Genomic DNA, 26,863 nt, shown 5'->3' with positions numbered 1-26,863 from the left:
TGCATTTAAGAATGTTTATAACCACACAAGCAGAAAGGACTAGCCTAGAAAATCAACTATAGATGTTTTAAAGAGAGAGCCATGTTCGAATTGAATGTTTCTTTTAAAGCTCAATTTGGCCCTTGATTCTTGACTTTTGTACGTTTAGCTTAAATTCAAGTTGCTTCTTCAATGAACCAGGATCGCGTTCATAACACAATTGAACCATGATACTTTACGTTGGCATTTTAAGCTTTAAGTGAAGCCACTATATACAGCTAATTTTATGTAACCAAGAGCAGATGATCTATAGTGCTATGTTGACTATAAGCTATTGTGGACTAAGTTACTGCAGAGAGGCATGTGAAGCTTTCTACGTTACATTGCACAGAGTGGGGCTTATTGGAGCATCCAATCAATCTATTTTATTAAAAAACTAGTGATTTCACCGATTTCGATGGAAATAAAAGTATGGAACAATTGTTTATTCTCATTCAATACTGGACAAAACCAGGTTTCCCTGGTAATATATGTTAATATCATATATGTATTTCTCGTATCATTATAAAAATTACTCAGAGCATTCAGTTGTTTATCAAATGCGTAATATATATATATATATATATATATATATATATATATATATATATATATATGTTGCAGAGTTCGAATCGTTCGACTGGTGATAATCGTTTCACTCTGCACTGAAGATTCCCGAAAGGATGAAACACTAGTGTCTGTAGGTATTTAATTATTATAGCAACAAAATAATTATGACAGCCCCTTTGAGAAATACGTTTCTTATCGTTGAGCACTTTCAGTTGAATTAAAGTCGGTCAATTTAGCTCGTATGCATAGATCATCGTATAACGATTAGATCACTGTCTGCCTGGCGTAAATGAATATATTTAGAAAAATTAAAATGTTTAAATTCAACGTTATTTCACGGGGTTAATAGTAGCCGAACTGCTACGGTCTTCGCTAATCGAGCCAGAGATGTCTCGTGTTGTGGTGTTCTGAAGATTCCCGAAAGGATGAAACACTAGTGTCTGTAGGTATTTAATTATTATAGTAAAAAAAATAATTATATATATATATATATCTTTATATATATATATATATATATATATATATATATCTTATTTATATTTTGTAGCCTAAAACTTTAATATATCAAAATATATTAAAATTTGGTAATGTTCATATACCAATATAAAATTAAAGTCAAAATTAATTGACTCAATTATTAAGCTTCATAATTATCAGATTTTATAATCGAGCATGCAAATTATATGTTCACAGAAATCAAGACGATAAACATAAAAAAATGATAGCATCATATTGTGCTTTTTCATATTTTTTTGCAATTATTTCGTGACCATTCGGACAATTTCAAACATTATGTCATTCAAAATTATTCCAAAATAGCCACTCTTCAGAGGGGTAAATACACTGTTTATACATGTATAAACATACCACATTGAATCATTTAAAATCGGACCAGAGAATGAACCAAGTAGGAATGTGTATAATGATAGAAATGAGGATAGAACAAAAATAAGCATTAAAAACAAAACGAGGAATACAACTGCATTAGGTCATTGGGTTAGGAAACTACGTTAAAATAAAAAAAGAGTCTGAAATAAGATGGTCAATGGTAGATAAGGCTAAAAAGTATAAACCGATTAAATCAAACGGTGTAATCTGTGCTTACTTGAAGCATACCACATAGTGAATTCTAAAGAGAGCATATTAAACAAAAGTTTAGAGGCTATACAAAACTGTCTTCATAGAAATAAATTATATAAATAATGTGTTATCACACCTAAAACCTGATTGAAATAAATTTAGAAAGGGAAATTTACTGAATATATTGAGGGTGAAATATTAGTGTGTATAAAGAGAATTCTTAAATTTAAAACTAAGATTTGAAAATGTTGCAATTAATAAATAAATAAATTAGAAGACCATCAACTAATCATATAGGAAATAAAATAATTATAACCTAAATAGAATAATAGAAGTAGTTTTGATTTTTATAATCGTTATGTATACTACAATTACCCCAAGGTAATGTCAACACAATAAGAATGGAAAAAAAGATTAATTAACTACAAAATATTGAGATAGGCAAGTAAAGATAAAGTTAAATAAATTTTATCGAAATATAAAGTAAAAAATAAATGAGAAATTAGACTGAAATTGTCATGAAGAAGTTTATGTTAGAATTATGAGTTTAAAATGCAATGAGGGTGATTAATAAATACTAAAATCAAAATATTAAAATATGAATGCTCAAAAAACATAAAGATATTGGCAAATTGATAAAAAATCTAATAAAGATAGTTATCTCCATTACAACGGGAATATTTTTAAAACTATGTTATATATATATATATATATATATATATATATATATATATATATATATATATTATAATCCCTATCTTAGGGTGAGCATTTGAGAAGTGATATAGAAATTACTATTAGCGTATGAAGCGATGCTCTTTGTGTAAACAAATCGAGCTTAGGTATTTGGACAATGTCAAAAGATTGTTAATGCACTGCCCGCATAGCAGAAGCTGTATACGCTTAGAAACTTCGACTCTCGTTTGGGCGATCGGATTTAGATACTGGCTTGAGGTTGCTGCTTGTCTAGCCGCACTGATGAGCTGTGAAACAGCGAAACAGTACCGTATGTGGATGACAATATATATATATATATATATATATATATATATATATATATTGTAACCAAAACCTTAAAAACTCTAATATATTAAAATGTGCATACTTATGATGAGGAAAATAAAAGAAATTTAGATAGAATACTTATATATATGGATAAAAAAATTTAAAATAAATTTAAAATTCAAATTAATAACATAATAAGTATGGGATAAAGATAAATTTTAATTAGTAATTTTTTAAATTAACTTTTTTCTTAAGAAATAAATATTAAGCAAAGTCATGAGAAACAAAACTTAGACAGAATTATCGTAGATTGAAGATGATATAGTATCGGTATATGACTATAAACTGGTATTAGAGGTTTAGTATTTAGAATATAAAACAAACAAATAATTAAGAGAAGACAAAATTACTTAAATAAAATAACACAGAGGTTTAATGTAATATTCAGATAAATAATTGATTTTAAAATAATTAAGAAAGCAGAAATACTAAAATGAGATGATTTATAAATTCCATGAAAAACGGAAAATAATTATATAAAAACATAGAAGGGTTGGGTGGAGGTAGTTCCAACTGCTTGGTCTCTTAAATAGAAATTAGAAGTATGTTAATATATGTATTAACAGTGTATTTTGCCATGTGAAGAGTGGATATTTTGGAATAATTTGAATTATATAATGTTTGATATTGTCTAAATGGTCACGAAACAATTGTAAAGAAGATGCCGTCATTTTTCTTATATTGTCTTGATTTTTGTGCAAATAGCACACACACACACACACACACACACATATATATATATATATAATCATGATTCTTTCACACGTGATCTAACTTTACACTATGGAAGCATGCTCTGAACCCTTACACTAAAGGAAAACTTCACGTCAACCAACGATGAAAATCGACAGATACGTCATCTGATTGATTTATAACGGCGAGTGAGCCGATATAATTCACATCTAGTTACTCACAAATGCGTTTAAAAACTTTCGAGGTTTGTTACGTCGTTCGCACAGTTTGTGTCAAATAGAATGCAGGAAAATTTGGCCTTGTTCTAGGTCTTTCTACTTGTACATGTCTATTTGTTGATTGCCCTCTTTTATCTTCCGTTGATTAGTTTTTATTGATAATATCTTTGGACAGCTAATAATCTATCCGCTTGAATTATGATTTAATCTTCAATTTCTATGAGAAATAGTCAACCCTACCAAGAAAAAGTCAGGAAAAATATCACACTCGTCAATAACATTCAGGAAAACGATAGTATTTCATCTTGTCTACGTATTAGTCAGTTATTGAAGAGTGTGAGTTTTCTGGAAATAAAATCAATCTTGGATTTTCTCCTCCTTGATGACTGACCGTTTGACGCTGATCACTAGGAGCTGCGAGAAGAGATAAGAGAGTTGTAAAGATGATCGACCGAAATGGTTTATCAGCGGCAAAGCTGAGGGGATGTTGACTGGAAGTAAAGAAGAATTTGCCAACCATGAAGAACACGGAAATGCAAATGGCAGATGCAAAAGAAAAAAAGATGGTGAGTGCCAAGAGAATGGTGGTTGGGGTAGTTCTTAAGGGGTGATTCTATCTAAAAGTTTTTAATAGAAGATACTTCACCTGCCAGGGCCCTTTCAGTTGCTTTCTTTTCCTTGTCTGCAAAGTAAATGGTGGCTTTGGTCAGGCTTTTTGGCTAATGACATGATTGTACAATGGGAAAGATGAACAAATGGAAGAAATACCCAAGCGCACGCACAGACGTACACACATACACACAGACATCATTTTCTCAAGTTTTTTATTTGAACAGAAATTTCAGGAAAGGAAATTAACTAACAAATAAAAAGAAAAATGAATAAAAGAGATAGCAAACATAATTTAACAAAACATAATAATAATAATAATAATAATAATAATAATAACAATAACAACATGCACATGCAAACAAAAGCAAAATATAAAATAAACAAAAAACGACAAAGTAAAATAATCACAATAACAATAAAAATGATATAATATTCTCCTTATAATATGTATAAATGTCAAAATTATTATCTTATATATAAAGCAGAGTTAAATGTTCCCCTATCAAATGGAGCGTGTTAGCTTTGAGACAAAAACTTAAATAGCTCATTTTTAGGTCACTTAAAATAACTGATGCATGATTTTGGAAAATATGCGTTGGCTCCGTTTAACGCTTTATTTTTTACATATTCTTCCGGCTTAACATTTCTTCTAACAAAATCATTTACACAAATTTCCGGGAATATTTGTACTCTCATGCTTTCATTTATTCCCACTACCATCAACTCCACCTTAAACTCTTAATAAATTCAATATTTCGTCGTAACACCGTTAGTATTTCATTCTTTTCATATTTTCCCTTCTCTTTGATGTACTTTACATTTTCAACCTTATAACACGGCCCTATCTGTAAATCATCGTCATTTTCATAGTCGTTCTAATTGGCTAGTCCCATACTTTCTTTTACATTCCTAAATGGCGGAATAAATTAATAGAGAAGTAGCATTAAGAAAACGCCCGTCAGGATTAGAAGGATAGTTATACTTTATAGAATTGATGTTTATTACAATTCATCTATTTTCATTTAAATTCCTCATTGGCGTTTAACAATTTAATTACTGCAAGCATTTGAGTTTATATATTTATTCAGATAATTAGAGTTGAGGATAGGGATACTGAAAAACATGCAGCTTTTCCCATTCATATAAAAAGTGCTTTTGTCTGATGATAGTGAGTAGATATATTTATCCACCATAAAAAAAATGCCCTTACTGGAATACATTTAAAAGGTGATCGCAGACTGGATGTATACTTTTTTGAAATATTACTATTATATTCAGAAAACGCAATACATGATTCTATTGAGAAGGGGGGAAATGTAATATTTTATAATCCAGTATTTAATTTTCATCCCTACACTCAATTATTTTATATTATTAATTCTTCCAAAAGCCGATTTAGACTATAAATGTTAGAATCAGATATTGGAATCCGATTGGCGCTTAAATGAATTATAAATTGAAAGGAAGAAAAAATTGTTTTATTAAATTGATGCGTAAGAACTACTTTTGATTCCGTGGAAATCTCTAGTGCATTTGATATTCTATCCTCAGTCAAAAGATTTCTGTAAACTCCACTTAAATTTTCCAGCATTAGTAAAGCGTAACTATCGACTTTGATTTAAAAACAGATTTTAGTTAATAACACGAACATATATTCTAAAAGCAATTTCTAAAAATTAAGGAGTTCTATTTATTAAAGCATATCAATCGACAATGAATAAAAGCTTTCTTGGCCTTCGAACCAAGATCAAAGTTTAGTATCAGTTATGATGCTGCACTTCAATTTTTTGTTTTCGTTTAGTGGAGGAGAAATCCTTTACGACAGACCCAATTTTTATTTTTGTTCCTTTCCCCACATTAAAAGCCGACGTTGGTGTCTACCTCTGCCCTCGTGGGGAGGTAAGTAAATAGAAACATTACGTACAGAGGCAGCAACGATATTTTAAAATGTTTTACGTAATACAAAGGATCCTCTGATGCTTATTCTCAACCGAAACTCTTTACATTCCTCCTGCAACTGCACTGGCTCGTTCTTTTGACGTCTAATATCACGTGCCCGTTTCCCAGCTGCGTTTTAAAGCTCTCTTATCTTCTGAGGAATTCCTTTCATTTGTTTTCTAGTCTCACGTGAGGATGTTTCGAAAATTAACTGAAAACCCTAATGATACATATGAAACGAGAATTTATTTCCTCTGATTTCAACACACATGACCTTGAATCGATATTTGAAAAAATTGAAACCACGAAACAAGTTTAATCAGGCAAAAGAATTATTTTCCGTAAAACGGAAGTTGCTTATATATATATATATATATATACATATATATATATATATGCTTATATATATATACACACACACACACATATATATATATATATATATATATATATATATATATATATATATATAACTAGCAAAAGTAGTTAAACGTGACATTAAAACATGTTTCGAATATCTGAACCAGCGGAAATTATAATTTCCTGTATAAATGAATGATTAGGAAAGCATGAAACAAACACTAGTGCTTATATATATATATATATATATATATATATATATATATATATATATATATACATATATATATATATATATATATATATATATATATATATATATATATTGACTATTTATTCGGGGGTAAATAGATACAATTGGTCGCTACAAACAGCCATCTATTTCAGTCAATGAGACTTCGTGAGGCGACCCTGAACAATTCGACACCATGGAAAAAAAGACTGAAAGAAATGACTGAAACAGATTGCTGTTTGTAACGACCAAATATAACTGTTTTTAAGTTTGAATCAATAATAATTTTTATTTTGCTCTTGTTATCGAGCACTGTTAAACACTTTTGTTTTATTCACTAGTCCCTACTTTTGAACATCTGAAACCTGAATTTATATATATATATATATATATATATATATATATATATATATATATATACGAGGGCGTGCAATAAGTAATGACCCTGACCCACTTCCAGTTGTCTGATAGAGCTGAAATTTTGCATGTGCTATAATTTATATCTCTACGGGTTATGTGGCAAATTACAGCTCTGAACTAGTTGTGGTTTCTGTTTTACAGGTGGTTAAACTGAGTCAGGTGTGAAATGGAGCCTGTTGAATGTCGAGCAGCGATCCGGTGTTTGTATTTGAAAGGACGCACACCACAGGAGACTTTTGAAGAAATGAAAGAAACTTATGGTGATAATGCCCCATCATATGACCTTGTAAAACGCTGACATCGTGAATTCAAACATGGCCGGAAGTCTGTGGAAACAGCTACCATACCTGGTCGACCCCCTTCTTCCATTGGTGTGGCATCTGTCCGTCAAGTTGAGGCTGCCATTTTGGAAGATCGGCGCATTACTATTCGCCAAATAGCCCAAGATGTCAAGATTAGTACAGGGTCTGTGGAAACTATCATTCATGACAATTTACATATGCATAAGGTGTCTGCCAGATGGATTCCCAGGTTGCTCACACTACTCTAGAAGCGAGAACGCGTCGAGTGCTCGAGGATGAATTTTGAGATGTGCCAAGAAGATGAGTCAAAGTTTTTCATGTGGCAAGAAGATGAGTCAAAGATTTTCATGAAACCTGGGTCCATCATTATGATCCAGAGACCAAAGCCCAGTCAATGCAGTGGAAGCACTTGGACTCACCACCTTCAAAGAAGGCAAGGGGGCAGCCCTCCGCTAACCAGGTCATGATCACAGTCTTCTTGGACCAGGACGGAGTAGTGATGACAGATTTTCTGGCAAAGGGTAGCACAATTACAGTAGCCTACTATGCTTCACTTTTGAGGAAATTAAGGGAAGCTATCAAACTCAAGAGGCGGGGCAAGATCAGCAAAGTTACCCTCCTCCTGCAGGACAACGCTCCGGTCCACAACTCGCATGTCGCCAGATCAGAAACACGGGCGTGTGGTTATGTAATCTTCTTCCATCCTCCCTGCTGTCCTGACCTTGCACCCTCTGACTTTCACCTCTTCCCAGCCATGAAGTTGTTTTTGAAAGGAAAGCGTTTCCCAGACGATGCAGCCTTGATTTCTGAAGTCACGTCGTGGTTGGAGGACCAACCCGTGGCGTTCTACAAACAGTCTCCAGAGCTGCATCAAACGATGGGAGAAATGCATAACTCTGGGTGGTTCCTATGAAGAGAAAGACTAATAACTGTGTCAAGTTTCGTTGCTCTACTGCTATCGGAAGTGGATTAGGGGCATTACTTATTGCACGCCTCTCGTATATATATATATATATATATATATATATATATATATATATATATATATATATATATATATATAGAGAGAGAGAGAGAGAGAGAGAGAGAGAGAGAGGGGGGAAGCGAGAGAGAGAGAGAGAGAGAGAGAGAGAGAGATGCGTAGATATACCTTTGCGTATACCGAGATTTTCCGGGATTTACTGAAGTCAGTTATTTTTTTATTTTTATGTTTTTGCACATGTTTTGATTTAATAGCATCTTCTAAAAATATTTTTGTTTCTACAGAAAATATATAAATTTTTAATTGTAAAATCAGTTATAACTACTAAGAAAATAAAAATTAAGAAGTATCTTAACTCATATTTTTATTTAAAACTAACTCGTATTTAGAAATAAACATACATATAATTAAAATTTTATATATTTTAAATCGTCCAAAATATGACTTGTCTTCACAAATAATATTTAATTGTAGCTGAATAAACAATAGCTTGGCTTTTGGGTCAAAATCAAAGTGTAGTATCCGTTCTGCACTTCAATTTCTTGTGCTCTGTCAGTGGAGGAGAAATCCTTCACGACTGAGACAATTTGTATTTTTGTTCCTTGGCTGCACATTAGAAAACAACCCTGGTGTCTAACTCTGTCCCATGGGGAGACATTGTAAATAGGAACAATAGCTAAATACGTTAGTTTCTTACCAATAACGCGAAGCAGAAACTAAATGAAAATTGTGTAGTCATGAATAAAGTGTCTATTAAATTCTACCTTTTAAGCCCTGTCGGTGGGGCATTAGAATACGCCGACTACCCCCTGCAGAGAGTAAAAGTCGCTCAGTGGGGGTCCTGGATATGACCTTAAACTATATACAGTGGTGAGGCCCCAGCTTGTGGGCTTTGGGGAGTGTGGAGCCACCCTTTAATTACCATTGCTCCCAGGTCCACTCTGACCCGGAGTGGTAGTACCTGTTAGGGTCCCAACTATGGGTTAAATAGAAACCGACGTGAAAACAACAAATATATTCTATTAAAAAAAAATTTCTTCAAAATCTTTGGATTCGGCATTAAATAACCCGAAAAGGGTTGATATGCCGTAAAACAAAAACAACCAACCAACCAACCAATCTATCTTTTAAAATCCGACAAACATAATTATATGTATATATATATAGTAAGTTATGAAAATATATATGGCCGTATAAGCTACACAGATTATTCCGCGTTCAATCCTCGTGAGAATTCGTAAGCTTATGGGGAAAATTTTGGTTATCGCGCATTTTTATATAAACTCACCGTATTGAATTTTTTAGTTCGCCAATCAGCTTCTTAGTTGTAACCTCGCCGATCCTATTCAGTCAATAGTCGGGCACTTGTAGGACAAGCGTACAGTTGACCTTAGGGCCATTCCTTCCCTTTGTGGTTATTTTTTATGTGAAGGGTATATATCCTTTGTGTGGAGGAAGTTGATCTACTTTCCACCTAGGTGTAGTTGTTTTTTGGTTTATGTTTCGGATATTATGTTCGGCTTATTTATAAAATTATTTATTATATAATATGTATGCTTATTTTATTTTTATTTTATTTATTTCATTTCTATTGTTATTGTCATTTTTAAAATTATTTATGTATCCTATAGTAAAATTTATCAGACGCACACAGTTTTTCGCTTTTTTTCTCCTACAGTTTAATAAATATTAGGGGCCTTTAGAGAATACTCTACATGAATCGTCTAGGTCCTTACATGTACTTGCTATTTTTATTATTTTCCATTCGACAATCGGTGAACGTCCACTTTCTTTGAGTTCCCAGTATTGGTTAGCTAATGCTGTTTTCATTCGGTATTTTTGTTACTGAACGTACTTTTATGGTCATAATATCTGGTTTTTAAATCTATGTCCTATGATTATATACCATACGTTTCGCCACGTGGCCGTTTATGTGATCAAAATATATAAATCAATACATGGAATATTCGTCTCGCTCTTTGGAATTTACTCAGGTGTTAAAAGAAAAAGGAAACGTACATTTAAAACGATTGAATAGAATTTGTATTACTTGCTGTTATTCTCATCTTGGATTTTATTCTCCAATCCTTTCGGCCGTTACTAAGAATATAATTTAAATTGGTTAAGTCTTTTAAATCATTATAACCACTAATAATGATAACACATCAATTTAAAAAAAGAAATACATCCAGTTAAAATACGGATAACACGAGACGCACGTGATTAACCATACTGAAACCAGAAACCTATTAGTTCGGTAAATGTTATATTTCCAAAAACTTACAATTGCTTGATGGATTTGCTTAAAATCTTAATCATAATTTATAAATAATATCACCTAACGTTTTCTCATCAGTTAACTATTTTTATAATTCGTTTAAACTTACTCCCAACTTGATTAAGAAATTCGAATCACTGGAGGGCACACTTACACCCCTCCCCTTTTCCCACCAAATCATGGCGACTTTTACATCTAACTAAGATCGAAGATTACATCAACCGAAATGTTGTGTTGATAACACTCAAGATGAGAACAATTGTACTATTAATCCAAATAATACAATTCAAAAGTGTAATTACGAATTGCTTCAGACTTCTACTCCGTCATCGGCGATGGGAATAGAGATTGCTAATCTGGTCATTTAAATAAAGAGTGCTGTTTGAAATTCAGTACAGATTCACAAGTTCGTTGAAACGATTTCCGAGTTCGCCAAGATACACTTAAAGAAGATCGAAAGTTTCAAACATAGTGAGAATAATATTATACGAGAACAGTAGTTTGAATAATCCAAATAATATAAATTATCACTCTTCATCTCTATAATTAGGAACATAATTGAACAAATACGTTCAATATTTATAAACATCCTGTTATTGACTTCGATTTTTCTTCTTTTAACAAATCTACGGTACATGATATATATATATATATATATATATATATATATATATATATATACTTCAGAATAAAATTATCTAACAACCAACTCGTATGGAAAAATAAAAATCCCTTTATTTGAAATTCAAACATTTCACGTCATCGATTTTTAAATTCATTGAATGCCTAAAATAGTGTATATATATATATACATATATATATATATATATATAACTATTTCATTTATTCACATAAATTCCTAACTCTAAAACAGATCCTTTGTTTGATAAAATGCATGCCCATTGGCTGGTAGGAAGGGGCGCAGTGGATACTAGAAAGCTGATTGGCCAACTAGTAATCCTCAACATGTATAAAAACAAGAAGCAACGACAGAATTCGCGCATAAGCCTGACGAATCCTATAGTTGGATGAAACGCAGAATATTCAGTGTAGCTTAATCGCCATATATATTTTATAAATTACTATATATATATATATATATATATATGTGTGTGTGTGTGTGTGTGTGTATGTATATATACATATATATATATAATATTTTTATTTATATAGACAAATATTACTATGTCGCTACACTGAACATGCTAATGTTTCGGAGCAATTGGTTTATTAAAAAAGCAAAAGTTCCTCGTCAGGCGACGGAAATAAAGTTTATCTGCTATTCAAGTGAACTGGTTCTTAAAATACCAAAATAAAAAGGTGAAACATATTTTTCTTAATTTATAAAAATGAAATATTAAATCGCTAACTTGATGTGGAAGGGGTGATATTAAGTGACATTTTAGACTTAAGAATAGAAGGCGATATGGGGAATGGGGATGTCAAAGCTTAATAAGATAAAAGAGAAGGGTATAAAGAGATAAAACGGAAAAGGAAGTGACAGCTAAAACAAAGAAGAAAAAGAAAAAAAGGACAGAGAAGAATAGAGACAGAAAACAAAAGAGAAAAGGGAAAAACCGAAAGATGTAAGGAAGACAAAAAGGATCAGTATAATTAGATTACATCACTATAAGAAAAGGAAGGGTGCAAACAATATGCCAAGTTTACGAGCGTTTAAAATAAGATATCAACGAGAGAAGACGACGTAAGGGGGAGGGTAGATAATAGCGAGTTAGTAGAAAGGATTTGCAGTAAGGCTTCCACATAAATATGCATATATATGTCATACATCTAGCAGGACAAATATACATATATACGCACATAAGTGTGCAAAGAAATAACCAATTTCTTTTTTAAATAATTAAAAATATATAAAACATTTTATTAAAAAAATATTTATTACAATATTTGTTGTGTGTGTTTATCGAGCTTGTCATGGTGGCATAATCGAATCGATAGAACTCGGTAATATATAAGTTTGTAATAAATATCTATTTCTTGTATAATGTATGATCGAGTACTTTTAACAAATCTACGGTATATGATATATATATATATATACATATATATATATATATATATATATATATATATATATATTGTGTACCAGATATACGCTATCTTACAAAAAATAGTATTTCTTCAGACCTTTCCGAAAGTTGAGACCTACGAGTCATAGACTCAAATGCCATTAAACATAGTTGTTTCTGCAAAGTTCTTGACTGAAATCTTTCCCATCATTTCTTTATCTCTCTTCACCTTTACGCTCTTTGAGATCCATGATAACTCTTTTTCAAAGAAAGAAAGATAGAATTTTTAGGAAGCAGTTTGAGCCATGGCACTGGATAAAGAGAGTGAAATATAGATAATCGCTTATTTCGAGTTTTTATTTATATCCTTTCCATTCGTAAGAAAAAACTTTTCAGGTCAAATTGTATTTCTATTTCAATTTGTCTTTGAGTACTTATTATTTATTGTTTGCCAACGTATGTCGATTATAAGCATAATTATCGTTGCAATAAAATATGTTGTGAATATCCCGAAGATGCGTTTATTAATATACATATTCTGTCACGTAATTTCATTTAATACGTACTCGGGACAGAAAACTGGGCTGGTTTACACGTTTTTAGAATCGATTATAAAGACGAATAAATATATCTAGAAATTATATTTAAAACTTAAGCATAACAGATTGACCAACGGATAAAACTGCATACACACACAAAATGTAATAATTATATATATATATATATATATATATATATATATATATATATATATATATATATATATATATATATATACATATAACTACTTCATTTACTCACATAAAATTCTCATCAGAAGATAAGCAAAGTCAGGAGTATATATTTTTAAAATAACTGACTTAAGGACATTTTGCTAGAGAGGATGTTAACGAAGCAGTTAGAAGAAAAATGAGGGCGAATAAAATGAGGTAGTGAAAAAAAAAACAAAGGATATACATACACACACACATATATATATATACGTATATATATACATACATATATATACATACATATATATACATATATATATATATATAAATACATATATATACACACATATATATATACATACATATATATATACATACACATATATATATACACACACACATATATATACATACATATATACATACATATATATACAGACCTATATACACACATACACACACATATATATGTATATATATATATATATATATATATATATATATATATATATATATAGATAGATAGATAGATAGATAGATGTCCACTCGCTCGTGCATACAAAAGGAAAAAAATACATAGAATTAAACTTGGAGTATAACAGTAAAATTCCTTTTTCAAATTTAACTGAAAGAAATGGAATACTGTAAGTACAGTCATTTATAGCAATACTTGGAAGTATCTATAAAGAGAGAAAGAGAGAAAGGAAAATGAGAAAAAAAGAAAGAGAAAAGAGAAGTGATGAAAAGAAAACATGAGAGAAAAATAGTAAAAGCAAAAGGCAGATAGAAAAATGGCGGGAAAGAGAGAGGAAGAGAAAACGGAAAGCGAAAAAGAAAGCAAAACAGAAAACGAGATAGTTATAGTAAAAATAAGGGGAATATTAAGGGATAGAGAGATAGATAGATAGATAGATAGATAGAGAGAGAGAGAGAGAGAGAGAGAGAATGAAGAGAAACAGTGAAGCAGGAGAGGAAGAGATAGAAAAAGAGAATGAACGAGAGAGCATGTAAAAGTAAAAGTAAGAGATAGATAGAAACATGGATAGAAAGAAAAAATAGAGAAGAAGAAGAAGAAGAAGAAGAAGAAGAAGAAAAACAGGGAGGATGAAAAAAAAACAATGAGTGAAAGAGAGATATTAAAAGCAAGGAAAGAAAGAGAGATAATAAAAGAGAGAGAAAGAGAGGTAGTAAAAGCAAGGAACGGAGTCAAATAGAGAAAAAAGAGAGAGAAAAAAAGAAAGAAAGACTGAAAGTGGAGAAAAGGAGTTAGATAGGAAAATAGATAGAAAAGATTGCAAACTTATTCCAGCCACTGAATAGTTATCAACAACTTTGGAAATGGATAATAAATTAGGTCCCCCAAAGCTGCATTTTCAAAGAGTCATTTCGAATTGAGATCAAAAGCTAATCCATTCCCAACAATTAGGGGAAAGCTATCGTGTTGACAAGGATTGCCAGTCTTGAATTATTACTTTCGAGGCATTCTTGTGGTCGTGCCACTTCGATATCCGGTTCTAAGAATTGGTAAAAGCCTCGGATTCCGTCGTCTTTATACTGAAATAATTGATAAGGAGAGCGCTTTCAATGTGTATCTATGAGCAGATGCGAACAGGTCCGTGTCTGTACACTCGTCTGCATAGATCCTTTGTAAATTCTAGCAAATAGTTGAGATGCATCTCATCTACTAATGCATCAATCTATTTGCTTATTTCACTCTATCCGCCGAGAGATACGTTTGGTTTAACCTTAGTTAATGATATCACACAGAGAACCCGCGCATGTGTACACATATACATACCAACAAATGCTTACACTCAAACCTATATGATATATTATTAAACAGACAGGTGTTTCGTCGTCGATGGTGTGGTTGAATCAGGAAAATATTCATCGCAGATCATCAGTCGTGCTCATAAACTGCTGCACCAGCAAACTTCGCCATTTACATTAGAACAATTTATAGTGGTATATTTGCTTGCTTTCTACCCCCTCTCTCACTCTCTCTCTCTCTCTCTCTTATTCTCTGCTTACATTACCATTATTATACACGATGTATTACCAAGACATCTAATATTTATATAGTATCGCTTTATGCTAATGGAAACTCTTGTTTCATGTATATTCGCATAATCTAATAAAACCATATACATATATAAATGTGACTCTCGCTCTATTTCTATCTTTTTATCGACCTATTTTGCACTCATAATAATACAATTAAGTTCAGGGATTGTGACTGAATTCTATTTACGAATGTGCATTTCAACGCACATCAATAAAGAGTACAGACATTCAAAAGTTTATAATAACGAAACTACATTATATTTAATGTTAGAAAAGGCATTCAAAATACAATCAGCGTTTAAACATAGGAAATGTACACAGATTAGTTCTGATGGACAGACAAATTGCCTTGCGTTGAATTAATTAGATAAATAATGAAATAATTAGATAAATAATGAAATAATAAGATAAATATGTAAATGAATAAATGTGTGGAAAACAATTTTTACTTAATCCAAAACCAAACTTTGATATTTTTACTACCAATGCAAGGATCTTCACGTTGCCTCAGCTGATATGAATAGCGCTAGTCTAAAAGAAGCACCGTGCTTCGACAAGTTTCTGGTACTAACCTTTACTCTTGACCATAAATAGAAGACTTGCATACAATCAGTTGCTAAGGTCACCGAAAAATTGTTGCGTCATTCTATCGCTCAACAAGGTAGCTCACTCCAAACACAATCCTCTCTTTCTCAAAATACCCCCTAAAATGGAGTACTGTTGCCACATCTGGGGAAGAGCCGGTCAAAACACTTTAGCCTTTCTTGACAGAGTTAAAAATCGGCTTCGAAATCTGATAGGTGGTGCTCTTTTTCCTCCCTGCAACTTCTTTTCCGCAGAAGAAGCGCTACGAGCCTGGCTTTGCCCTATCGTTATTTTCATGGCGGATACACGTCAGAGCCTCAATCCATGCTCCCCTACACAGATTCTGCAAAAAGCACACGCCTTGCTACAACAACTATCAACAATTTTCACTAATCTCTATCCGTACGTAAATCTAAACGCAAGTTTCATGAACAAAGCTTTCTCCTATGACTACCCAGCTGTGTGGCTCTGTTCCACTAGACTGTTCTACGGCTGACTACAATACGGTCCTCTTCAAATTCAATGAAAACCTACCCTTACATAGTCAATTTTTACCTAATTTACATCACCGTACATGCATTACACTTTATCCTCGTTTGGCTTTCTGGCCTTGATAAATGGTGATCCCCCTTCCAAATCGTATAAGTTTACCGTGTAAACATTCTAAAAAAATCTGTTAAGTACGTTTTCGTCTCCTTTCCATTTATTTGGCAATGATGTAGGATTAGACAATCTGCAGGATGGAACGATAAATTTGTCGACCTAAAGAAACCCACACTGCAGCTTTATATTAAAACCTTTATTGAAGAAATCAAATCAGGTAACTTGATTATGTAGAAGAGCTTACATCTATTCAATGTAGCCGCATTGAGCTTCAATTACTACCTCGATACGCGTCCGGAACTGGAAGCATGCTTTTCCTACAAGCGCCGGCGAGAGCTCAACGAATACTCGACTAATACGGCGATCAGGTTGGCTTTGGTGCTGTGGAAGATCATGTTGGTGGTGTTCTGGCCGTTGACGAAACGAAGTAGTCCAGCGGGTTCATGTCAGGGAAGGATGGAGCAGCGAGAGAAGGGTACAAAGTTGTAGCTTCCCTTCTGAAGTCAAGCCTGGGTCTCTTTGGACTTGTGGGCCGACGCTGAGTTCCACTGCCACACCCAGGGTCTTCCAGCGGCCACCTGATTGCACCAGGGGATCACCACACTCTCCAATACATCCAGATACACTTTGGGGTTGACTTTCAAGCTTACTTCGAAGGTGTAACGTGACACGATGTGACCCTCACTTGAAACCACACTGAAGACCATAACCTTAGCCGGAAACTTCGTTGAGCTGTGACCCCAAGCGTTGAAGCGTCCGGATCGCATTTTGAGGTTGCTGGCAATGGTCCTGTTGTCATAACTTGGATCATTTGAGAGCTTGAGTTTTATAACAGCGCATCTTTGATCTCACTAATTGAACACTGTGTCACTTTCAGACATGATAGAAGGCTCCTATCGCTGTTGGAATTTGTACGCAACTGGCCTACTAGTACATGGTCTGCAACAAAAAAAAGAGAACCGGTTTTCATCAAACGGAAATGGAATCATGTCGTTTTTTAGGGCGACAATTTTATCGTTTTACTCTATATTTTATTTGCACAAATATATTGCATTCAGCAAAATAAACGCACAGCGTTACTTAGTCATCCAAAACCAACATGTTTCCGGGTAGTTATAATTTGTTGTGAAAGAAATGTTCGGAATGAATTTAATGGCTGCATCAAGTTAACAAATATGCCATGATAAAGATTATGAAATACCTACGCGAACAATATGTTCATTGGCAAAACGATAAACATGTCATTTATGTTAAGACGTTGTTATTTAATGCTTAGACATATACAGGTTTATAATGGTAAATACGTACTATGCATAAAAAAAAAACGAAATGATTTGAAAATAATTGCAATCTCATTTGCTTTTTCTTCTTGAAAAACAGGATTAATACGAAAAAATTAAGAAAAATACTTATCACGTCGTGCTTCTGTTATGCTTCTTGCAGAAAGTATAATTAAGTTAAATAAATTATATGGATATTTTTCTCATCGTCGGTAGGTAACGGTTAATGCTGACAACAGACGACCACTAAGCCGCTTGTTAAATAAGAGGCGTGTTATGTATTTTTATTTTATTTTTGGAATCCTTTTAAATGAGTAATTTATGCATTTCTTTGTTTGTGGAATGCCATCCTCATCCTCATAACTGTTGTTCTTTCGCCATGTTTCAACTCATCTTCGATCAACTCATCTTCTGCCCTTTCTTCGAACGGTCAGCAAATAAATAAATAAACACACAACTTACTCATCTGAAAGGATTTCAATTGAAAAAACAATATATATATATATATATATATATATATATATAATACCAATTGGTACGGAGGCAAACATAGAAGACCAGATAAGAACGAAAACTTGGATTTATAAGAACAAAAGTCCAACATTGATCGCCCTTCGGGGCCCATAGCGCAGTAGATAGAGGCATTGGGTCTCTACTGGTTCCAGGTGAGCATTGTTTGAAGATAGCAGTTTCAATCCTACCAAAAGCAGGCCAGAGAATTAGTAACCCAAAACATAGTAAAACAATAACAAATATGGAAGGCAGTAATTACTGGGAATACAGGGCTCAGAATTCCTATCCAGAATGAGTTGGCCGAAACGTGATGAAACAAGAAAAACTATGAAAATGAGGATATAAATAAATAAAATAAATACATAAGAGGCGTGTTATATTTAATGGATGAATAGTTGTACATTTCATAGACACCAGAGAGTTGATAACGTAAGAAAACATTGATAAGGATAATTTTTGTAGCAAAAGATTTCGTTTGTTTTATTTTTCAATACATGAAATTTAAATCAATTGTTTCAGTCTAATTCCGCCCATCTTCAATGAATTAGAGACATTGTTTTCCCGTTGCTCAATGTCGACCAGTAACGGCAAATGCCGACAGCAGCTGACCACGTGTTCGCTTGTTGATAAAGTGTGTTATTATGTTATAAAAAAAAGTCGAGGCAACTCGAAGGCCTCTTTTCTCCTTTTCCTTGACTACTACGCAATGATATAGGAGAGGGCACCACTTAAAAAAAAAAAACAGTACTCCACTAACCATTCATTGTCACCCTATTATGATGCGTGTTTAGCAAAGATATTAAATACCATTGAGTCTTTGCTATGACTATTAGACCAAATATGCAGGTAAATATGTTTATCTTTCTATATAAAATGCGCAATTGTCTGTATATTCTATCTTTTAGACTTCTTCATCTGTTTGTATTGAAAGATGAAGAAATGATGAAATCTAATTCACTTACATCATGTAGCGAATTCTTTTGTCAGGTAAACTCCAGACAAATCGTAGGTAAGTTGTGGGCGCTAGAATACTCAAGCAACTGAGGATCGTTAAATGCATTCAAATTGACTATTAATTCAATGCTCCATGCGGCGTCAAAATGTAATATATCTGTTCATAATTTGGGAATATTCATAACTGTATGTTATTTGAGTGCTTTCATAATACTATTAAACCGATGTCGTAAAATTCCCATCACACACACACACACACACACACACACACACACACACAAACACACACACACACATATATATATTTATATATATATTATTATAAATATTATAATTATTTATATTATTATTATCATTATTATTATTATTATTATTATTATTATTATTATTATTATTATTTAATCGAAGGTAACCAGTTGCATTTGATAACTACAAATCGCAATGTATTTCATACAATGAGACTTCGACAAACGACCCTAAACCAATCGATTCACAGAAAAATTTGTTAAAAACTTTTTCTATAGCATCGAATGGTTCAGGATCGCCTGAAGAAGTCTCATTATCTGAAACAGATGGCTATTTGTAGTGATCAATTGCAACTGTTTACCTTCGAATAAATAATAATAATAATAATAATAATAATAATAATAATAATAATAATAATAATAATAATAATTTGCTCTTGTTATTGCACTGTCTAACAACTTCGTTGTAGTTCATTAGTTTCTACTTTTGGATATCTCAAGCCTGGATTCATATATATATATATATATATATATATATATATATATATATATATATATATACATATATGAATAAAAAAGAATGCGAAAAGTATAAAAGCTTATAACTTTTCTTTATTCGTTTTTAATTGGTGACCTGCAGGAATACAAAATAATAATATTATGAAAAAAATTAAAAAACTTTTTTTTATTATTTTATATATATATATATATATATATATGTATATATACATATAAATATTTATATATTTCTTTATATATAAATATATATATATGTGTATATATAAAGAAATATAGAATTTTAGTGTATATTTCAATTTGTTTTTTTAAAATTGTACTGATTAATTAAGCTCAATAAAAATTAATTTACACTTTCAGAGCATACATATAGGAAGTAAACATACCAAAACATATATTCATTGACATCAAACTCATCTTATTTTGTTCGTAACGTAATGCGTCTTACGCGTGTTTCGTTGAATGGTGGAAAATCACCAAGCCACTCATTCGAGACAGATTTATATTCCTCGGAAAAATAACACAAAGTTAATATTCGTATGATGCTCACCGATGATGTGTTCCAACTGATCTAACAGTAACAGCTGTGGTTTATATTATTAGTTTGAAACATCTTTATTAATCAAGCACAGACTCTTAAATCAAATGAAAAGTAATAAGACGTGTACTTGAATAGGTATTAAACAGTTCACTCGCGAGCCTGTCTTTGCCTTATCGCTATTTTTATGAAAAGTGCACAGCTTTTTTTTTTTTTTTACATGGAGTTCACCACTTATCAAGGCCCAATGGCCACTCAGGGATAAGGGTTATTGTGTGAACAGTAATCAAAGGGATAGTGTAGCAATAGTATTGGAGAATTGGTAATGTGTCATTACTTAGAGGGCAGTTCATCAGGAATTTGTTTGTGTTGGATTTGAAGACATCCAGGTTGAAGTCGGGAGGGAAACAGTCAAGCGGAACAGAGTTCCACAGGCGTGCAGCTCTAAGAAAGAAGTTCTGTTCATGGTATCTACGTTTTGATCTAGGCACAGACAGTGGGGAAAATTATTGACGGTGGTTTCAGCTAGTCGGGTGTTTTTTGAGAAAGATTGGCGAGGGGGGGACCAGAGAATGGAGCTCAGACGAGCACCTGCCATGTAAATAACAATAGAACAATGACAGGCTCGCTACGTCTCTTCTGTGGGAAAGAGGTTGCAGGGTAGAGAAAAGGGCATCCCCCACCAAGTCACGGAGTCTATTTTGTACTCTGTCAAGGCAGGATAAGCTGTTTTTAGCAGCCCTCGCCCAGATGTGGCAGCAGTACTCCATCTTTGGACGTACTTTGCTCTTGTATAGATAGAGAATTGCATCATTAATGAGATATCTTCTGGAGCGGTAGAAGGATCCCACCATTTTCCCAGCGACCTTGGCCACAGACTTGATGTATGCGTTCCATTTAAGATCAGGTGTAAAGGTCAAACCCAGGAGCTTATCAAAGCCTGAGGCCTCCCTTAGACGAGAGCCATCCATTTCAATTGATGCCAGATGGGGATCAGAGCGTTTATGATGTAGAGATAGGAGCTTGGTTTTAGATGCATTAAAGGTAACCAGCCACCTCTTTCCCCACTGTACCACGCGCTCAAGATCAGAGGAGAGAGAATCAGAGAGAACATCATCATTTACGCTGAGCTTCAATCTATGGTCCCCTCTCCCCAAACTTGCACGAAAAATACTCGTCTAGCCAAAACCACTATCAACAACTTCCTTGTGCCTAAACCTAAATGCAGATTCCATGAACAAAGTTTCTTTCTTAAAACTACACGCCTGTGGAACTCTCTTCCGATAGCCTGCTTTCCAGCTAACTACAATCTGATTGTCTTCAAGTCCAACGTAAACAAGTTCTTGATGAACCATCCCCCTATGTCATCCAATTTACAAAATTCCCACTACTTATGTTTACTACGCTATAATCACATTGACTAATGTATACCCATTAACCCTTATCTTCGAGTTGCCTCCGGGCCTTGATAAGTGGTGATTCCTGTGTAAAAAAATCCACAGATACATTTTAATATGTTAGAAGATATCCGACATTGGAATATAAAGATTATAAAATGTCCAAAATACGTAAAGTCTTCTATTTTTTTACACTCAAAAGTTTAAAAAAAAACTATGAAGACGGAAGTGATACAATTATAACGCTCCAGAATTTATTTTCTTCATAGTCGCCATTATTCTCAGTGCTCTTTAGCAAGCGGTAAACGATCGCTGTGTATGGGTTTTCGGAGCGTAATTTGTCGTACGAGGGCCGTTTCAAAAGTAAAGCTTCCAAACCGTTTAACTCGAAGACAGGAGTGGCACCATTAAAACGAGTACCAGAAATTATTTTTTCATCATAGTTACCACATTTCTCAATTCACTTTTGCCAGAAATTAAATGACGCATTACTGCCTCTGATTCACGTCCATGACAAGCGTTGCTTTCTTGGAGTCTCATATCGTCAATGTCTGCAATAGCGATATAAAACGTTTTGGTTATGAATCTATAAGTTCAGTCATCATTACAATGCAATTTTCAATCTTCTCTGATCAATTCGGGTGGAATAAAAATTAGGTGCCACTACTTTTGTAACGCCCATCCTAAATATATTGGAATAAGCGAAACAAATAAAATTCACTCTAGGTTAATGTTCACTCACTCAATCTCTTTGACCGTTTTTAATCGGCCTTTTTGGTTAAGATCAAAGTCTGTTCTTAATACATGCTGTTCTTAGATTTTTCAGCTTTTCTTTGCTTTTTGGGCAAGAAAAAAGTGTAGTATCTGTTCCGGCAGATGCTGCAAGGAAAGACCATTGCCCTTGTGGCAATCTTCTAGTCCATGTAGGGGCAACCCTACTTGGGCCAGCTGGCAAATCACTATCCAGCTCCCATTTCCCACCTCTCGGGAGCTGGTCCCCTTTTCCCTCCCCCTCCCCTTCTCCCTCCACATTAAAAAACGGCCTTGTGCCTTATTTTCTCAGTGGGGAAGCAAATAAATACAACCTTTTGGCCAAGATAAAAGTGTAGTATCTGTCAGAACAGATACTGCAAGCAAAGACCATATGTGGGGGCAATCCCACATATAAGACCTTGGTCAATGTAGGGGCAACCCTTCATACCAACTGTCACTATCCAGCTCCCCTACTCCCCGGGGAGTTGGTCCCCATTTCCCCTTCACTCCTCACATTAAAAATCGATCTTGTGCCTAATTTGCTTGGTGGGGGAGCAAATAAATACAGCTTTTTCTTGGCCTTTTGGCCAAGCTCAAAGTGTAGTATCTGTTCCGGTAGATACTGCAAGCAAAGTCCATATGTGGGGGTAACTCAACATATCAGACCTTGGTCAATGTAGGGGCAATCCTTCATACCAATTGTCATTATCCAGCTCCTATTTCCCACCCATCGGGAGTTGATCCCCTTTTTCCCTCCCCCTCCCTCTCTCTCCACATTAAAAAACGGCCTTGTGCCTAATTTGCTCAGTGGGGAAGCAAATAAATACACACTGCAAGCAAAGACCATATGTAGGGTTTCCCCTACATATAAGACCTTGGTCAATGTAGGAGCAGGCCTTCATATCAATTGTCACTATCCAGCTCCTCTACTCCTCGGGGAGTTGGTTCCTATTTCCCCTTCACTACTCACATAAAAATTGGCCTTGTGCCTAATTTTCTCGGTAGACGAGAAAATAAATACCCTTTTTTTTTGCCTTTTGGCCAAGATAAAAGTGTAGTATCTGCTCTTATTACATGCTGCACTTGTGTTTGTAACTTTGTGATATAAAGTGGGGGATCACTTTTCCGTATTAATTTAATGTAAAATGATCACCCACTTTACAACCAGTCAGTGTCAAAGCCATTCAAGTCATTCTCCAGATCATTCGAATTGTTTTTGAAGGATTCCAGTTATTTTTGAAGCATTCAAATCATTCTTACGATCATTCAATTCATTCCTAAGTTCATAAAAGTCATTCTAAGTCATTTACTTTTTATTTATTAAAGTCATTTCAGCCTATTTTTCGGTCCGTTTCGTTTATCTTTTAGAATTTCATGTCAATCCTACATTCACTCATTCATTCATTACACGAGAGCACGCGATTAATGGCTATCGGCCTTGTTTTAAACATAACGCGATGTACAATTTATATTACTTTATCTTTACTTTTTTTACTGTTACTCTCAACTACAGTAATATAGCATACATTTTTTATCGCATTAGGATCTAACATAATATAATTATTTTATAATATTTTAAATATATATGGATATGTCAATTTCCAATTTCATCAAGTATTTCGAAATATTATGGAAAAAATACGCTACTTAATATTTGAGTATTGTTGCATATTAAGATCCGAATTTCTCTAAATGTCCTATCTTTTCCCCTTCCAATTTATTAAAATTAGTCTGCCTTGCTTCTTATTGGTTAATCGCATGTGTTGGCGCTTTCTGGTTGTCTAATCAACTTGATGAGCACTCATGATATATCGGCGGTCCACGTAAGTTTCCGGTCCGGCCCTACCAGACATTTACAAAAATTTATTTAAGATGGCAAGTTACTATAATGGACGTATTTACGTATTGTTTTTATTGGCTAGACAACATTAGAGATTATAGAAGATGTGTTTGAATGCAGGAATTATTAAGTCGTTAGAATAAAATAAACCAGCAGCGTAAAGAGTTGACGTACATTTGTTACCTCTTGAAAATAGGGGTTGCCCCCGAAAATATTTGAGGAATATATCATCTACAGCCAGGTAAATAAATGTTTATTGGAAACCCTTGACTCCTTTTAATTATTTACCATTATTTATTTATTTATCTATTCCAACGACTGAATACTTCCTTCACTGACAATATTTCAAACACAACTTTTATCCGATAAACAATGCTTCAAGCGAACTACGATAATTAGAAATAATATTTTTAGCAAAAAGAATTCGCTTTATGACTAATGCGATAATGTTTTATGTCTAATTTTTGCGAATCATCAATTGTATCGTTATATGTAATGACGTAATCAGCATTATTCACAAAGCGAATTACTTAGCTAAAAATATAATTTCTAATGTTTTCTAACCAATAAAAACAATGCATAAATACATCCACTAGAGTTACTTAATGTTTGTTAAAACAAGTTTATATGTACTGTTACAACGAAGTCACGGAGATGGAAATAGCATCTGCAGTTCATGTGTGGAAATGACTAAGCCGTGGCGTAAGCTGACATCACAGCAAAGCAATGGAAGGGAGAAAAGGCGAAAAGATATTTCGAGCAACGTGGATGGCGACAGCGAGACGAAGTACGCGCCAGCGAGAGAGATTTGAAACATCCGCATGGCGTCTACTCGAGGAGACGTGTCGACGTGTCGACGTGTAGGAAGAAAAAACACGTGTTCGACACGGCAGATTTGTAAACGACATGGCGAAGGAGGAGGTTTGTAAAACCAAGATGCAGGCGTAGTTTTGAAAGTGCCATGAATAAATGCCTTTTATTTCAAATAAAAAAAAAGAATAGTCTAATTTCTTTCCTTTGTTTCTTTGCAAGACTTTCGTATACAACGTTCGGGTCCGTATAAACATTTAACTTCAACGTTACAATGTTTGTAATGTTATTTTATTACATGTAATTTTATTATATGGAATGCATTATTATATGTAACGTTTTTAATATTATTGTGCAACGTAGTTGCTACATGTCAACACTCGGGACCCACACATTGTATGCAGACAGTCGCAAGTAGACAAAGACAAGGACAGAATTCGACTCTTTTTTTTCGGTTGAAACAACAGACATTTATTTTCAGGTACTTCCAAAATATCTCTCCGCTTATCTCGGCATTTGTTTCCAGTCGTCCTATACATGCACTTTATTTGCCACTGGTATTTAACAATGTTGATTCAAGAGAGATGTGGTTGGAGATTGCGCACCTCCTGCCACAAAAATTTCACGCGCAGGCGCACCTACGTGAGTATCAATAGTCTGTCAAAGACTGAAGGAGCCTGTACTTCTAAAATAACGCCTTGTTTCGTGTTCAAATATATTTTCGTATTCACATCTGCTTAACAAAGCTGTACCGTGTCGACCACGTCGTACTCTGTCTTTGTCCTGCCATGTTTATGACACATTTTCCTTGTCGCTCACGGGCTACGTGTGCAACACGTTTGTTTTCTTATAATTTTTTGTTTTCTTTCTTCCTTGCTATGACGTCACTTCGCACATGACTAGCTCATTTGCATACGTTGGTGTGTGCGCTCTCTTACAATTTTATTTAGTTAATTTCTTTAAATTCGTAAAATGTGCATCAACTTTTATAAATTTTAGATTTACGTAGGATTCGAACGCGGGTATTGACATCGTAAAAACTACCGTCTGGGTAATAAGTGGTCTACTTATTCCTGTGTTTTTTTTTATCAACCAAATTCATGTTTGTAGTTTGATACAAAAGGAAAATTCCAAAACCACCTCAAGCTTTTAAAAATATACAGCTTTACAATTACTTTTTCAACGTTGTGCAATGTTTACGACAGGATCCTTTGTTGATCGGATTAAGGTCAGAATGTCTTCTATTTCAAGAGA

At 33.6% G+C, this 26,863-nt stretch overlaps 1 protein-coding gene across 1 annotated transcript in view; it reads right to left on the bottom strand.

Moving 5' to 3' along the window:
• Positions 1-26,863, bottom strand: part of LOC145267281 (zwei Ig domain protein zig-8-like) — a 750,978-nt gene that overhangs the window by 57,584 nt on the left and 666,531 nt on the right. Inside the window, exon 8 of the mRNA XM_080123290.1 lies at positions 4,291-4,326. Coding sequence (XP_079979416.1) covers positions 4,291-4,326 — 36 coding nt within the window. The remainder of the gene's footprint in view (positions 1-4,290; positions 4,327-26,863) is intronic.

Source organism: Euprymna scolopes, chromosome 4 (genome assembly GCF_053919585.1).
Source record: "Euprymna scolopes isolate OS-2025 chromosome 4, ASM5391958v1, whole genome shotgun sequence".
Taxonomy (NCBI): Eukaryota; Metazoa; Mollusca; class Cephalopoda; order Sepiida; family Sepiolidae; genus Euprymna; species Euprymna scolopes.
Note: the sequence above shows the minus strand (reverse complement) of the source record. Positions and strands in the feature narration are given on the sequence as shown.